Source organism: Felis catus, chromosome B4 (genome assembly GCF_018350175.1).
Source record: "Felis catus isolate Fca126 chromosome B4, F.catus_Fca126_mat1.0, whole genome shotgun sequence".
NCBI classification, from domain to species: Eukaryota; Metazoa; Chordata; class Mammalia; order Carnivora; family Felidae; genus Felis; species Felis catus.
In genome coordinates, this window is record NC_058374.1 from 7,349,768 (window position 1) to 7,366,371 (window position 16,604).

At 46.4% G+C, this 16,604-nt stretch overlaps 1 protein-coding gene and 1 long non-coding RNA gene across 2 annotated transcripts in view; one reads left to right on the forward strand and one right to left on the reverse strand.

Annotated features, from left to right (window-relative positions):
• Nucleotides 1–16,604, forward strand: part of ITIH2 (inter-alpha-trypsin inhibitor heavy chain 2) — a 38,049-nt gene that overhangs the window by 19,106 nt on the left and 2,339 nt on the right. The window contains exons 11-20 of the mRNA XM_003988085.5: nucleotides 163–288; nucleotides 2,030–2,211; nucleotides 3,304–3,489; nucleotides 3,871–4,010; nucleotides 5,984–6,153; nucleotides 8,282–8,419; nucleotides 13,409–13,522; nucleotides 13,856–14,054; nucleotides 14,829–15,001; nucleotides 16,374–16,485. Coding sequence (XP_003988134.2) covers nucleotides 163–288; nucleotides 2,030–2,211; nucleotides 3,304–3,489; nucleotides 3,871–4,010; nucleotides 5,984–6,153; nucleotides 8,282–8,419; nucleotides 13,409–13,522; nucleotides 13,856–14,054; nucleotides 14,829–15,001; nucleotides 16,374–16,485 — 1,540 coding nt within the window. The remainder of the gene's footprint in view (nucleotides 1–162; nucleotides 289–2,029; nucleotides 2,212–3,303; nucleotides 3,490–3,870; nucleotides 4,011–5,983; nucleotides 6,154–8,281; nucleotides 8,420–13,408; nucleotides 13,523–13,855; nucleotides 14,055–14,828; nucleotides 15,002–16,373; nucleotides 16,486–16,604) is intronic.
• LOC123386434 lies at nucleotides 13,920–15,822 on the reverse strand. Its single transcript, XR_006600284.1, has 2 exons — nucleotides 15,413–15,822; nucleotides 13,920–15,320 (listed from the first exon to the last, which is right to left on the reverse strand). It is a non-coding gene; the product is annotated as an uncharacterized LOC123386434 (long non-coding RNA).

Consider the following 16,604-nt stretch of genomic DNA (forward strand, 5'->3'; position numbering starts at 1 on the left):
CCGGGGAAACTTTGTGTCCCTTGCAAAGTAAGTGAAGGATTTGGGTGCTGACTAAATTACGTAGGAGTAGTCGCAAGACAGACGAACCTGAACCCGGGATGTGATTGTTTTCGTGCAAAGAAAGAGTACCTAACGTAACTGCACATAATGTTACTCTAACAGGAACAAATATCAATGAAGCCTTGCTGCGGGCCATCTTTATTTTGAATGAAGCCAATAATTTGGGATTGCTGGACCCTGAATCCGTCTCTCTGATCATTTTGGTTTCTGATGGCGACCCAACAGTAGGCAAGTAGCTCGTCGATTTCCTAGTGACAGATATTTCGCTCTTGTTTCTCGGGAACGTGATTGGCTTAAAATGGGAAATCTCACGGCACTTGCCCGAGTTTCTAAACCATTCTAACGCCATGCTTTCTAAAAGGAGGCTTCTTTTGACCCTGAAGCGTTCACCCTGCTGAAACCCAGTCCCAGATATTTTCTGGTGATGCTCTTAAAGCTCAGGCTTCACCTGCACAACGTGGGGGACACTTGAATGTGAATTGGCATAGCATGCTGTCGCATACTTAAGGTGTGTGTGATGAGTCTCTGTCCCCCGAGTCTGCAGCGCACCTCTGGAGTCCGCAGTAACGTATGTTCTTGTTCTCCACAGTCCGCCAGTTACTCATGGCAACTGGGGAAATTGCTTCTTTCTGATACATCCTGCACATCGACATCTTTTCCACAAAATGGCCCATCATCTCCTGGCTTCTATCATGCGCTGTTGTTATCTTGATCTGCTTTAGTTGTGTCCCTGTGCTGACAAATACAACTAAGGGTGCATGCTAGATTGTGTTGCAGCCTGCCGTGTAGACAAGGCTTGTGCCTGACGCAGCTCCATGGAAGGAAGTTGAGTGGCCAGTCAGGACAATGGCAGCCAGAGTCCTAGAAAGACAGAAAGCAACCATTTTACCAATACTGAGTCGAGAACGGGAGTCATTACGTAGCATTTGTTGTAGGTTCAGTATTTCCTCCTTCTCAGATCAAATTACTTTTAAAATTCAATCTGAGGGGCGCCTGGCCGGCTCGGTCCGTGGAGCATGCAACTCTTGATCTCAGGATAGTGAGTTCAAGCCCCACGTTGGGTGCAGAGATTGCTTAAAAAAACTAAAATCTTCAAAAAAAAAGAAGGAAAGAAATTCAATTTGAGAATAAAATCATCTGGAAGAAAAGGAAACAGTAAAAAATTAAGTCTGTTCCTCATTTCTGTACCTTAACCATCCAGTTCCTGTCCCTGGAGAAAGCCTTTGGTTACCAGTTTCTTGCATATCTTTCCAGAGATATTTCGTGCATATCTGTAGACTACATATATACATATACACACGTATATGTCAATATATATACACATATACATGCATGCGTATCTGCAAATACATCCTACATATGCCAATGTTTACATTGTTTTTTCCCCTTTAAAAATGTGTCTTTGAGATCATTCAATATAAACACAAAAAGTTGCCTCGCTCTTTCTAATAAACTGCTTAGTATCTCACAGTTTGAATGTATCATCATCTGACTGTATCATCATCTGACGGATCTCCTTTACTCGTGTACCTTTGTTTTTGTTTTCAATACGTTGCTATTCTATGGTTGCCCACACTTTGTTTCCATTTGTGTGAGTGCAGCAGTAAGAAAAATTCCTAGAACTGAGTCACTGGGTCAAAAGGTTAAGTGCATTTTTAATTTGACAAAAACTTGGGTCTCCCGAGTGGCTCAGTCGGTTAAGCATCTGACTTCAGCTCAGGTCATGATCTCACAGTTTGTAAGTTCGAGCCCTGGGTTGGGCTCTGTGCTGAGAGCTCGGAGCCTGGAGCCTACTTTGAATTCAGTGTCTCCCTCTTCCCCCACTCATGCTCTCTTTCTGTCTCTCATAAAAGGATAAACTTTAAAAAAATATTTAATTTGACGGAAATTTTCTGTCTCCATGATTTTCTTTCAAAATCATTATAACGTGGCCCCCTCATTCTTTCCTTTCGGTCATCATCAACTTTAGGTGAACTGAAATTGTCAAAAATCCAGAAAAACGTGAAGCAGAACATACGAGACAATATCTCCTTGTTCAGTTTGGGGATAGGATTTGATGTTGACTATGATTTTTTGAAGAGACTGTCCAATGAAAACCGTGGGATTGCTCAAAGGATCTATGGAAATCAGGACACTTCTGCCCAACTCAAAGTAACATTTTTTCTCTTTCTTTTGTCCTCCTTCACCCAAAGTCATTCAACTAGCAAGATCTGATGTCTAAAAGAAAACAGCCAAATTTAAGCCCAAACTGTCATGACTTCGGCTTCGTTCAGCCGCAAGAATCAGGAAGTGTTCGATTGCTTCCTCTCGCGGCCCACGCTGCACGTATATCTACACGGATAGCGAGGCGGGAGGCAGGAAGGGGCCGGGCACACGCTTCCCGACTTCCTGAGCAGTTCTCCCGAGGCATTATCAACGCTTCTGGGCTCCCCAGTCCTGTTAAACAACTGACCTTGTCTTCATGGCCATTGTTTCCCCTTTAAAGTACGTTGGCATCTCAGTGTCAACTTTTTGTGATGCAACACAGATCAAACTACAGCCTGGAGGTTTCCTTAAATGTAAAGGAAATGAGCTACTTGTTTATCTCGCCTAAATGGACAAGAAAAAAGATGTCTTTACCCCACCCTCTGTCAGTACCAGGTACCATGTGCAATGGCAGGCACCATATTTAAAGTCGGGGACAGGAGGGGCGCCTGGGTGGCTCCGTCTGTTAAGCGTCTGACTTTGGCTCAGGTTCTGATCTCATGGTTCACGAGTTCGAGCCCCACATCAGGCTCTGGGCTGTCAGCTCAGAGCCTGGAGCCCATGTCCGATTCTGTGTCTCCCTCTCTCTCTGCCCCTTCCCTGCTTGCACTCTGTCTCTCAAAAATAAATAGATGTTAAAAAAAAATTTTTTTTTAATTGAAAGTTGGGGACAGGAAAGGCATAAGGGGCAGTTTGGGAATATCAACCCAGCTGACTTTTCTTATTATAAGTATTTATGAGCTTTTTATCCTGGTTATAAAAGGGAGAAAAAATGCTGGGCTGTAAGTCAAGGGTAATGGTCTTAACAATTTTTTACTTTCTCCATATCAATTCATCTGATAATTGTGAGTTTTCCTTGTCCTGTGGCTTTCCACAGAAATCCTGTGAGAGTAAATTAAGAGACACCAACTAAGTATTTTGGGGAATCACAGAGAAAAGTGCTTTAGACCTATGAAGTGGTATGAAAATAACGATTTCTTTGTTCTGCATGAATTGTAGAAATTCTACAACCAGGTCTCCACCCCATTGCTCCGGAACGTCCAGTTCAACTACCCCCACACGTCAGTATCGGATGTCACTCAGAACAGTTTCCACAACTATTTCGGAGGCTCAGAGATTGTGGTGGCAGGAAAATTTGACCCTGAAAAAGCCGAGCAGTTACAAAGCATCGTAACGGCAACCGCGGTACTTCTGTTTATCTGCTTATTTCTAAAAATACTAATCGGTGCCCTCGATACAGTCCATCTTGTATATTAACAGGCTGGTATTTTGCATTCCAAGAATCTGGAATAAAAGCAATGATAATAACTGCAAGGGAAGGCGTGTGAATATCTATGCCATTGTCCCCAAACCGTTCTGCAAGTCCTTACCTTTTCATCCCAAAGCCAATCCCAAACCTTGGATGTACGCACGTACTTCCCACTTTTGCATTCTTCCGAATTATTCTGCATTCCCCTTGAAGTTACGTCGTGCCCTGATTCATGCACAGTAGGTACAAAAAATGCGGACTGATTAACTATAGCCCTGTCCCCCAGATGTTTTTCAACTGTATCTTCCATTGTCCAGGCTAACACGGAATTAGTCTTGGAAACTCTGGCCGAAATGGACGACCTGGAGGAATTTCTATCAAAAGACAAACACGCAGATCCCGATTTCACCAAGAAATTGTGGGCCTATCTGACAATCAACCAACTTCTGGCTGAGCGGTAAGAAGAAAAGTGTGTACGTAACAGGGGTTCGCAGAAGTGAGACGTTTGCCTTGAATGTTTGGAGTGTCATACAAAAAGGATGTGGGACCCAGAAAGGCAGCAGGTTAATTCAGGATTTGCATTGTCAATTTTCACTGCTTTCCGAGCACTTTAGGTAAAGCTGAGTTCACTCTTTTAGTCTTTTGTATTGAGGTATAACATACATAAAGCGTGTGAGGTGCATGAATTTTAAGACTACAGTTTGATAAATTCTTGTGTGGATCACCCACATAATCACCACCCGGATCATTAGAGAACACTTCTATCCTCAGTGAAGGGTCCCCGTTCTCCTTCCCACCGAACACCCACCCCACCTGCAGTGGATATCACTGTCACCATCAATTAGTTTCCTGTGACGAAATTTCATATTATGGCACAATCTGTACTCGGCCATTTCTGGCTTCTTTCGTCCAACGTGGTATCTGTGAGGTCCATCCATGTTGCTGGGAGTATTGGTAGCTCATTTGCATTCACTTTTGAAAACCATTTATTGCCCAAAGAGAAATTTACGGGGCTCCTGGCTGGCTCAGTCGGAAGAGCACGCGACTCTTGATCTTGGGGTTCTGAGTTCGAGCCCCACGTTGGGTATAGAGATTACAGAAGTAAATGAAGCTTAAAAGAATTATAAAAAGAAACAAAGAGAAATTTATGATTATCGTATCAGATAAGGATGGGTGATGTAATGCTTATGTATTTCATCTCTGGCTTCTTAGCTGACCTGCACTTAAACTCTGCAATATAAAAACTACACTTCTTTTATTTTTAATTTTTTTAATGCTTATTTATTTTTGAGAGAGAGAGAGGCGGGGAGAGACACAGAGTCCGAGCAGGGGAGGAGCAGAGAGGGAGGGATACACAGAATCCGAAGCAAGCTCCAGGCTCTGAGCTGTCAGCACAGAGCCTGACGTGGGGCTCGAACTCACGGACCGTGAGATCATGACCTGAGCCGAAGTCAGACGCTTACCTGACTGAGCCACCCAGGTGCCTGTAAAAACGACACTTTTCAGTAATGTTTAGTTCTTTGACCACGTGCATCAGAATGACATGCAGGCGCTGAATAGGAGAATTATGATTCCTGAGACCAATTCCACATATTAGATCAGATTCCCAGGAAGCTGGAACAGAGTCACCTGAATTAGGTTGGGAAAAAATGAAATACAGTTGTATGACTGTATTCGCAGAGAAAATCTGTGATGTCCATAGGATTGCAAAACAGACATGGGGTTTGAAGTGAGCAACAAATATCCCTGCCCCTTCCCAGAAGCATCCTGGGTGCATTCACAGCAAAACTACAGATACACAGCAAATGCTGAAGTGAAATATTGATTTAAAAAACAAAAAACCATAAAAAACAATCCCTGTTAGACAGATCAGCAGTTTGCCAGGGACTGGGGGGGCAGGAAGGATCACCAGACAGAACGCAGGAGATTCTTAGGGCAGTGAAAGTGTTCTGTATGATACTACATTGGTGAATACATGTCGTTATACGTGCGTCCAAGCCAATAGAATGTCCACCACCAAGAATGCACCGTAATGTAAACCGTGGACTTTGGGCGATGACGATGTGTCCATGTCGGTTCATCAGTTGTAACAAATACGCCGCTCTGGTGGGGGATGTTGATAGTGGGGGACGCTGTGGTCTGCGGGCACAGGGAGAGTATGGGAAGTCTCTGTACTTTCGCCATGATTTTGTTGTGAACCCCAAACTGCTCTGAAAAATAAAGTCTACTAAGAAAAAAGCAAGTCCTTAGGACGGCATGGCTAAATACGATACTAGCTTCATGGAGCCAGTTAGTCCTATTTTGCCATGTGATCCGACGGTCCTGGTCGAGCCCAGAAGTGGGGGAGGGTCAGGGCGGGCAGAGGGGGGCCGGGGGTGGAATCTTAACTCAGCCCTCATGTTCTCAAATGGGTCTATTTCCTAAATACAGAAGCCTGGCTCCCACAGCCGCTGCCAAAAGGAAGATCACAAAAACAATCCTGCAGATGTCTCTGGAACATCACATGGTGACCCCGCTCACCGCCATGGTGATTGAGAACGAGGCAGGGGATGAGCGTATGCTGGCGGACTCCCCCCCGCAAGATCATTCCTGCTGCTCAGGTCGGTGTTGCCCTCGGTGGGGGTGGACAAACGGGGCGGGCCGGCTTCCTCACCCCGAGTCGGGGTTCTCCGGCCTCTGCCCATCTCCCCCCTCGGCCCACCTCTGGCTCCCAGGCCTGTGTCGCCGTGTGTCCGAACTCCTCTGTCCGTTTCCTTGGGGATAGCTTATCGCTTTGGCCCTCGAATATTTTTGCTCCCTTAGTTCCCAAAGGAATGTTGAAGACCCCCGTGCCCCTGCACGCACGGTTTAAATGAATACGGTGCCGTTTTCCGCCGTGCTTAAATGGTTGCAATGAGTTTAATTTGGGGCACACTGTAAATATCGGACTTTTCAAATAAAACTGTTGCATCACAGTTGTAGGTGTTTCCAGTGAATTGCAATAACTAGCTTGGTGCTCTCCATCATCCATTAAAAACATACACGAATGGGGCGCCTGGGTGGCTCAGTCGGTTAAGCGTCCGACTCGTGATTTCGGCCCAGGTCATGATCTCATGGTTCAGGAGTTCGAGCCCCGTGTCGGTCTCCGTGCTGACAGCAAGGAGCCTGCTTGGGCTTCTCTCTCTCTCTCTCTCTCCCTCTCCCTCTCTCTCTCTCTCTCTCTGTCACACACACACACACACAAATAAATAAATAATACATGAACAAATTCTATTTTAATTATTGGGAAGTCCATATTGTTCTTTTTTTCTAGTTGAACTTGTATTTCCATTCTACTTTCCTGGTAGAATTACGTCTCAGTGTAACATATTGTTATGCCAGAAAGTTTTTACTGATCCTTCTGCTCTGCTGCAAGAAAAAGTGTTTACAGATTTAAATTTTTTTCAATTGCTTGTGAAACTATACGATTCTGAGTGTTCACAGTTTTCTTCTAGATTGAGCTTTATGACAACTACTACAAGTAGAAAACTGGTCAAAACGATATGCCTATATTGTGAAGTTTGATATCCATTAGTCAAATTGTATTAGAAATCATCTCTTCATGAGGAAAAAAAATGTGGCTGTTTTTTCAAGTATCTATGGATAAACACTATTAATAGATTGAAAGAGATCAGATTCAGGGTCAGTTCTACTTTAAAAAATTTTGTTGGGAGTACCTGGCTGGCTGAGTCGGTGGAGCATGTGACTCTTGGTTTTTGGGGTTGTGAGTTTGAGCCCCATGTTGAGTGTAGAGATTAGTTAAAAATGAAATCTTTAAAAAGCATTTGTATAGGCCTAAGTCCCGATAAGTCTTATGGACATAGGTAAGTAGATAGGAATGGAATGAACTTTTCACAGCAATTGTCACACCAGCTTTATCACAGTGGTCCAGAGTTCAAGGAACTCTTACTTATTTTTTTTTTAAGTTTATGTATTTAATTTGAAAGAGAGAGAGAGCAAGAGTTGGGGAGGGGCAGAGAGAGAGAATCCCAAGTGGCCTCCGTGCTATCCGCGGAGGGCTCGACGTGGGGCTCGAACTCACAAACTGTGAGATCGTGACCTGAGCCGAAATCGGGAGTCAGATGCTTAACTGACTGAGCCACCCAGCCGTCCTGGAACTTTTATTTCTGATAACCCCATTACAAGAGCCTGGGGCCCCACAGCTAAATTTATCTAGGGGGAAGCTCGCCCTAGACACATGGGCATTTGTAAGTGATTCTGTATCACCTAGATAAAATGCTTAGGCGGACTGCCATTTGTCTCTCAAAGACAGGAGGACTGACTATATATCAGAGAGCAAAATGAATTTTTGGTAACCAGTAGGGGAAACTAGTTGGTGGAGAAACCGAATTGTTTAGACTGCTGTTTGGTGAGGAGACAGATCCAGGCCGAGGCCGACTGTCACCCTGAACTTCACCAGGGGCTGGCCTGGACGTCATCCCCCTGACCTATGCTGAAGACGCGGGGCCCTCCTCCAGACTCTATGGGGCAGTTCCCACAGCCCCAGGTTCTGCAGAGAACCCTATAGCAGGCCCACACGGCATAAAGACAGGAGGAGCTGGAAACGAGAAAATTCTGGGATCAAATTAACGGGAGAAAAGCTTAGCTGAGAATCTCTGGGGTCTACATAAAACAGATTCTTGAAGTCGTAAGGAATCTCTATGGAAAAGTAAGCCCGAGAAACTAATGCATCCGGGTTGTTCTACGCAGGTGCCCTGTATTACGGCAGCAAAGTCGCTCCGAGTTCAGTCCCATCTTGGGTCAACCCTTCCCCAACGCCAGTGATCCCGATGCCTGTGCTGGGGGCTCAGGTCCTCGAGGCAACTCCTCCTCCACATGTGATGAGAGGTAAGAGACGGTCAACCCCACTTCCACGTCCTGGCTCCCGTGGAGCATCCTTACACAGCTAGGCTGTTGACTACATGTGAAACCGTCGTCAAGGGCTAGCCAGAAAACAAATGTTATTATTAAATATTAGAAGCTATACATTTTACGATAAAAAATACTTTAATGGGGGCACCTGGATGGCCCAGTCGGTTAAGCGTCCAACTTCGGCTCAGGTCACGATCTCGCGGTTCACGAGTTCGAGCCCTACGTGGGGTCTGTGCTGACAGCTCAGAGCCTGGAGCCTGCCTCAGATTCTGGGTCTCCCTCTCTCTCTCTGCTCCTAACCTCACCCTAACCTAGCTTGCACTCTCTCTCTCTCTCTCTCTCTCTCAAAAATAAGTGAGCATTTTTTAAAAAAAATTAAAAGAAAACCACTTTAATGTTGTTTCCTGCACAGCCACATGCTATTTTGTGGGGTTGTTTATCTGTTTGTTTGTTTTCAATAGCGCATTTGAAAAATCCTCGTTTAGCTCAGTCCTAAAAACCCTTTCCACAAATGATTTCCCTGGGAGGTACGGGTGGCAGGTGGGATCATCCAAGGGAAGACTGCTTCCTTGTGCGACAGTTTTGGCAGCTGCTTCCTTGTACAGATTGCTGTCTCTCCTCGTCGTCAACCTCCCCAGTGTCCTTTCCCAACCAGTGAGAGACAGGCAGGAGCTTCTGGGGGCCAGGGGAGAGTGTCTCCTCTCCCCTTCCTGGTCCGGTATGGCCACCTTTCCTGGAGCGAGATGACAGCCGTCTAGCGATTAGCGGGCCCCGCGTCGAAAGCCTGTGTGAGCTCTACTTTCCTTTCTTTCTTATTAGAAAGGAGCACATTTCACCATTCAGGGGGAGCGAGCGCGTCTCTCTCCCTGTTGGAAGTATGAGCTTGATTCGGGTTGTTTGAAATTTCAGTAACTCCTGATGTTTCCAGAAGCGTGCAGCTTTTCGGGACTGCCGGGCACGCAGACTTTTCCAGCAAGAACATTTCTGACCATCAGAACCGATTTCTCCAGACTGTATACCCGCCATCCACCAAGCACTGCATTATATAACAGAGAAAACGTAGTGAGGACTTCAAATCGACTTAAAATTTTTTTTAAACGTTTATTCATTTAAAAAAAATTTTTTTTTAATGTTTATTTATTTTTGACAGGGAGAGAGACAGAGCTTGAGCAGGGATGGGGCAGGGAGAGAGGGAGACGCAGAATCCGAAGCAGGGTCCAGGCTCTCTGAGCTGTTAGCACAGAGCCCCACGCAGGGCTCGAACCCACGAGCCGGGAGATCATGACCTGAGCCGAAGTCGGATGCTTAACCGACTGAGCCACCCAGGCGCCTCTCAAATCAATTTTTTTTTTTAATTTTTTTAACGTTTATTTATTTTTGAGACAGAGAGAGACAGAGCATAAACAGGGAAGGGGCAGAGAGAGAGGGAGACACAGAATCCGAAACAGGCTCCAGGCTCTGAGCTGTCAGCACAGAGCCCGACGCGGGGCTCGAACCCACGGACCGTGAGATCATGACCTGAGCCGAAGTCGGACGCTTAACCGACCGAGCCACCCAGGCGCCCCTCAAATCAATTTTTAAAGCGAGTGCAGCTCTCCCCTCTGGCTTGTCTCTAAAATTGTTACTTGTGGGCCAGGAGGGATTTGCTTCTTCAGCCTTCCACGGGTGGCAATGTTTCGTAGAGTGGCCCCTCCGCTCTCCCACCTGAGCGCGTCCAACGACGGAGCTTAACGAAGGACCCCGCATTGGACTTCCAGCCAGTGGTGGCAATTTTACGACGCATCCACGTGGGGACGGGGCTGGGTAGCTCTCAGAGCGAGGGACAAGGGCACTGACAGGGGCGTGAGCCTCTTCCACTGCTGCTTCGCAAAACAAAGCTTCTGTCGAAACGTGTAGAGATAAAGCTAACTTAGTTTTCGATGTCCGTTCCAGTTAGAGTGCAGGGCTACCTCTGAGTTCACGGCCTGCTGGGTGAGGCGGGAAAGGGGACCGGGTCTGGGGTCAAACTCTGCCCACGGGACCGTGCGCCAGACTCTGAAACCTCTCTGGGTCTCAGTGAGCCCGCCTGTAAAATGGGGGTGAGGGAAAAAACTACACGGTGGTTACTATGGACTCGGTCCCTGGTTCCCAGCAGAAGTTCGTAAACCCTAGGTCGTCAGGACTCTGTGAACTCAGTCGTGGGAGTCCGGGGACCAGCCTAAATATGACGCCTCGTGTCTGCCGTCTAGAATTCTGTCAACTCAGGATGGCAGCTCTGATGCACGGTCATTACCGGAAGGTCTGATTAGCGGGATTCGTGGGCTTTGGCAAAATCAATCATTATCTTCAACAAAAGCAATTCCCTTCAGAAGACATTTCAAAACACCGGTTTTGTGTAAAGGAAGAGGCTATCGTGATAAAATGATTTTTGCTTAAATGAAGAAAGGGAGTCGAGAGCCTTTGCTCTGTGTTTTTTTTTTTTTCAACGTTTATTTATTTTTTTGGGACAGAGAGAGACAGAGCATGAACGGGGGAGGGGCAGAGAGAGAGGGAGACACAGAAACAGAAACAGGCTCCAGGCTCCGAGCCATCAGCCCAGAGCCTGACGCGGGGCTCGAACTCACGGACCGTGAGATCGTGACCTGGCTGAAGTCGGACGCTTAACCGACTGCGCCACCCAGGCGCCCCTGCTCTGTGTTTTAATGATGCCCTCTAGTGCCCCGCTCAGCACCAAATCGATTAACCAAGTATTTATTGATCACGGAGCAGGAGCCTGGTGGGGGGTGCAAAGAAATACAAGATTGTATTCGTGTCCTGGATTGGTTTCTCCTCCGTTTCATGTCCCAAGTCACACACTTGAGAACGAACGAGCGTATCCGAGCGCGTGGGAGAACGGGCTTGCCCTTTGGTCCTCGCTCTGCCACTTACTGACTCTGTAATGTGACCTCGGGGCAGGTCACCTGTCCCCTGCAAGGCTACAGGGAAAATCAGTCGAGTTAATGTTTTGCAAAGGACTTTGCGAGCACGTCTAGAAAACAGCAACCCCTCGGTGCACGGAAGGCCGCCGTTCCGGTTTTATTCTGGAAAACACAACCACTGCGGTTCTTACGGCTCACTCCGTTACCAGATACTGTGGACGCCGCCACGCATCCCCGGACTCTCCCTCCCGTGCGGGTCCCACTTCCCATTGGACTTCGTGAATTTACCATCCCTCGCCCGGCCTGCTGCCACATTAGCTGCCAACTGACTTTCCTTTGTCCTCTTCTCAATACTTAATTTATATACTGTGACGTGTTATATCCCTAAAATCAAATCTTTGACACATTTACTCTCAAAAACTTCGAATGGCTCCCCAACTTACAGGTCCATTCTTCCATCTCTATGACCCCCATTTCTAGTCTTATCTTTTTCTACATTTTCAAGAACCCATCCCTGTAGTCACTTGTACACAAATCATCAACTGTTATACCTCCTGGCTGGGCCTCATTCTGTGCACTCAGAACAAAATCTGTCTCCTATGTCTTTTTTCCTTCCCCTCCTCTCCTATCTTCAAGGCTTGGTGCGAACTCCTTCGCAAGGCCCTTGGGGTTCGTCTAGCCAGGTGGGGTTCAACTAGCCAGGTGGGGTTCGTCACCCTTTCATCTTTACCCCCAGACCACTGGGCTTGTGCCATTTTCGTGCCTTTTGTTTTATTCTCTCTTACCTCAGTGGTTGTGTCTGTCTCTGTGAAAGAAAACCCGTTAAAGAAAAAAATTATTCGTGACATTTGTTAGAGTGCGCATGGTCAGGAAGACTTTATTCAGGGGCGGGGGGCTGTCGTGATGGGTGCGAGGACCCCCGCAATGGGGTCTAGTTAGGCGGGAAAGATTGGGCTGAGCTCCAAGTACGGCATGGGAAAGTGGGAGTTTGTAGACAAAAACAGGGTGGGGGCGGTGGGTGGAAAATCATCAAGAGGAAACATCAGGAGTAAAGGGGATTCCGACCAAACCAGCCAAATAGGGATCTTGTGGAAGGCGGCCAGGTGATCAGACATCACCTGGAGGATGGTGGGGGATGAGAAACCTGGTTAGATATCAAGGGTGATCATTATGGAGGACGGGGATTCTAGCTAAACTAATGTAGTAAGATTCCTGCTAAAAAACAACAATGCAGAGACCGACATGTATGCGAGTCCAAAAGTTGAGGCGTCGTTGAAAGAGTCGGGGGAGCCTAAGTGGACTTTGGTCAATGAGAGAATCCTGGTGACTCTTTCATGAAGTTGTGCCTTTCTTGAAGGTATTGTAGACAAGACCATGATTTGTTTATAGCTACACCAAACAATGCCTAAGTCAGTGCTTTGGTCATAGTTTGCTTTTTTTTTTTCTTCCTCGCCAAATATTTGTTGAGTGATCAAACAAACAAACAAATAAGAAAGATCGGCCAGAATAAGTTGTCCAGTAACAGCGGACTTCTTTCTTGAGAGCAGCATCATGCTTCATTGCTCGTAGAATTGATTAATATCAATCTGTATGCCGACAAATAATACTGTCTCCTTTATTTGTATGTACTGCATATGGTTACTTAAAACAACACTCACTGTGTGTATATACACATACATAGTATACATATGTATGGTGTATATGCATGTTACATATATATATATACGTATACATGTATATATAGTGTGTATGTGTGTGTTTCTCATGCTTTGTGTGTTTCTTGTTTGTTTGTTTTTTTTTTTTTTTGTTTATCTCTGGCCTGATAGCTTCAGAACAAGTATACACCATATTTGTACAATCACTTAAAACTCTGAGAGGCTCCATGGGGAAGGGACAGTGGGTTTGGACCACTGGGCCCCCAGTGCCTAGAACAGAACCCAGCAAATAGTAGAAGCACCGTAAATATTTGTTCCTGTTAAATTAAAGATGTTCAGGAATAAAGTCCTGCTCAAAGTCATCTTCCTTTCTATGATTTTGTTTGATCTCATTTTCTCTGTTTATTTTCCAGTTGAAAACGACCCACACTTCATCATTTACCTACCGAAAAATGAAAAGAATGTTTGTTTCAATATTGACTCAGAACCAGGAAAAATCCTCAACCTTGTTTCTGATCCAGAATTAGGTAAAATAAAAAGATACTACATCCGAACGAAACAATGAGATCATTACCATGCTTCACTGTCGCTACCTGGGATTTCTTTCTTTCTTAACTGAATCGAAGTCCCGTACTTTGTAAACCCTGATAATTAGAAATAAATTATAAATATATGCCTAAGTGAACTACAATCGCCAAAAACCTGAGTGTAAACTGGCAGATCTTACTGTAATATAATTAGTTTAAACTGCCGTCACACATGGTAATAAGGTGAGCGTTGCATAGGAAGAAATGTCAAATCCTGTAGCGAAATGGCTCACGGAGGGGGGAAAAAAACCAAACAAACGTGTTTTTCCATAGGGATTTTGGTCAATGGGCAGCTCACTGGTGCCAAGAAGCCCAAGAATGAAAAACTCAGAACCTATTTCGGAAAACTGGGGTTTTACTTCCAAAGTGAAGACATGAAAATAGAAATCAGCACCGAGACCATCACCCTGAGCCGGGGCTCCCGTACATCCATCCTGTCCTGGTCGGACACTGCTCGCGTCATTAATCAGAGGCAAGTGTTATCACGTCCGGATTCAGGCCCGCCCTCCAGACGACTACGTACATAAATCCAGAGATCCGTGATATAAACTAGAACTTAACATTGTCATTTTAAATATGAAGACGCGCGCTTCAGAAAGGCTTTTGTTACCTACTCCCCCGTTCCTGGCAACAGGGTCCACATCTTTTGGTCACTGCGTGTCTCAGTGCCAGCCTACGGCCAGGCATGTCATAGGTACACAGTAAATACATGTTAGAAAAGTGAATGAATCCATCAAAACTCCACGGCCGACTCCGTGTCAGACTGTGCCCAGAAACACAATGATTGTATCTTAGGAGTAATATTTTCCCATTATTATCTGTTAATTGTTTTAATTTTAATTTTAGAGAGAGCATGAGCAGAAGGAGGGCAGAGAGAGAGAGAGAGAGAGAGAGAGAGAGAGAGAGAGAGAATCTTAAGCAGGCCCCATGCTCAGTGGGGATTCCAATGCAGGGCTTGATCTCACCCCACGGGGATCATGACCTGAGCCAAAATCAAGAGTCGGATGCTCAACCGACTGAGCCTCCCAGGTACCCCCCTGCTAATTGTTTTTATACAAACATATAAATTGACAGAATTCCAGAGCCGGGAGTGAAAACAACATTCTGTGGCAAAAACGTTGTGACGGACTTAGACCACTAGTGAGATTGTCCAGGGAGGGGTGGCCAGCTCATGTCCGGGGTGGGAGGAATGACGTCCTTAACAGATGTTCTAGAAATGTTGACTCCATTTTGGCTTTCACACCAGGGTGCTCGTCTCTGTGAAGAAAGAGCAAACTGTGACCGTCACCCTGAATAAAGACCTGTCCTTCTCTGTTTTACTCCATCGGGTTTGGAAGAAGCATCCGATCAACGTAGACTTTCTGGGGATCTACATTCCCCCCACAAACAAGTTTTCACCTAAAGCACATGGACTAATAGGTATGGTGTCCATTGACCATCAGGCAAAGTGGGGGGCCCCCTCTTGGTTTCGAGCAACTTTGGAGGTTAGAACTCGGACAGTGACAGGTGTGGACTCAAAAGACGGGTTGCAGTCATACTCTGTGCCCGGGGCTTGATCTGTAGAGGTGACTGAGCGAGGACGCAAAGGGGCCGATGCCATCGACGGAAACGTTTACCATCGCTCACGGTCTCCCCCTGGAAACCTACTCGCCCCCTCGCCTCGCAGGGCCGCAGAGGAAGGCCAAGTTCTCATCAGGGAGCTAACGTGCAGGGCAAGGCCAGAGCCTCTGTGGTGTTTCTGTGCAAAGATAAGACAGAGGAGGGGAGTTCTGGGCTGGCTAGCTTGAGTAATGTAGGTGGGCTTTGGGGTCCAGGGTGGTCTCTACTTACCTGGCACCTGGGCCTGGAATGATTCCATCTGGGCTGTGCAGGCCAGCTGGCGGAGGTCTAGCTCTGGGTGGTTAGCTTGCACACGGCAGGCATGCTCCTGTCTGAGTCCTTTGCTGTCTTTCAGAATTGGGTAGGGAGGGGGCAGTCTCTCCCAGCCGGTCAGGGTTTTAAGACGTCAAATCATAATATACAGAAAGTAACAAACACGATTAATACAACCCTACATTGCAGGGCAGGGTGACTGGGTTGTGCTACAGCCAAGACCATTTGCTGGTGCGGGTAATCCCAGACCCGGCATTTCATCATCACTAACTGGGAAAGTTAGAGAAATGTTTTCAATTTTTAAATTATACATTGAAGTTTTTTTTTTTTTTTTTAACTGAAGAGAGGTGAACTTTTTTTTTTTTTAATGTCTTTTTATTTTGAGAAAGAGAGCACGTGTGTAAGCTGGGGAGGGGCAGAGAGAGAGGGAGAGAGAGAATCACAAGCAGGCCCCGTGTTATCAGCGCAAAGCCTGATGCAGGGCTTGATCTTACAAACCATGAGATCATGACATGAATTGAAATCAGTTGGCTTAACCGAACTGAGCCACCCAGGCACCCCAACCTTCTAAGGAACAGTTCGGTTGAAGCATGTGACTATGACATCACAAACCTCGTTTGTACGATCTGAGCTGTGCTCACAGGTGCTCACCCGCACCCCTAGCCACAGGGCATTCCACTCCACTTCTCGTCCAGTGGGTCAGCCTCGTGTGTAAAGTGACCGTGGGGTGAGCAGCCTGCTTTGCTCTTGGGAAGGACCCATCCCTCCCATCGCTCTGCCTTTTCCCTCTCGGTATGTCTTTCGGCCCCAGAAATTCTAGAGGGAGACCAAAGTGCAGTTTGGATCCAATGACGATGAGGCTGCTGTTTTTGTTTGCCCGTGGGTTCCACGTAAATCAGTCTGGACTTTGTGTCACTAGGCCAGTTCATGCATGAGCCAAAGATCCGGATCTTCAATGAGCGACCAGGGAAGGACCCCGAGAAGCCAGAGGCGAGCATGGAAGTGAAGGGACACAGGTTGATCGTCACCAGGTAGGCCTCGGATGCATATAGCAGCGACCCAGAGCGCTCCTACCGGGGTTAGAACAGAAATGAGCAAAGCAAGAAAAGCTATTTCAAGTGTTACTTATATCCGACGAAACAGTTCATCA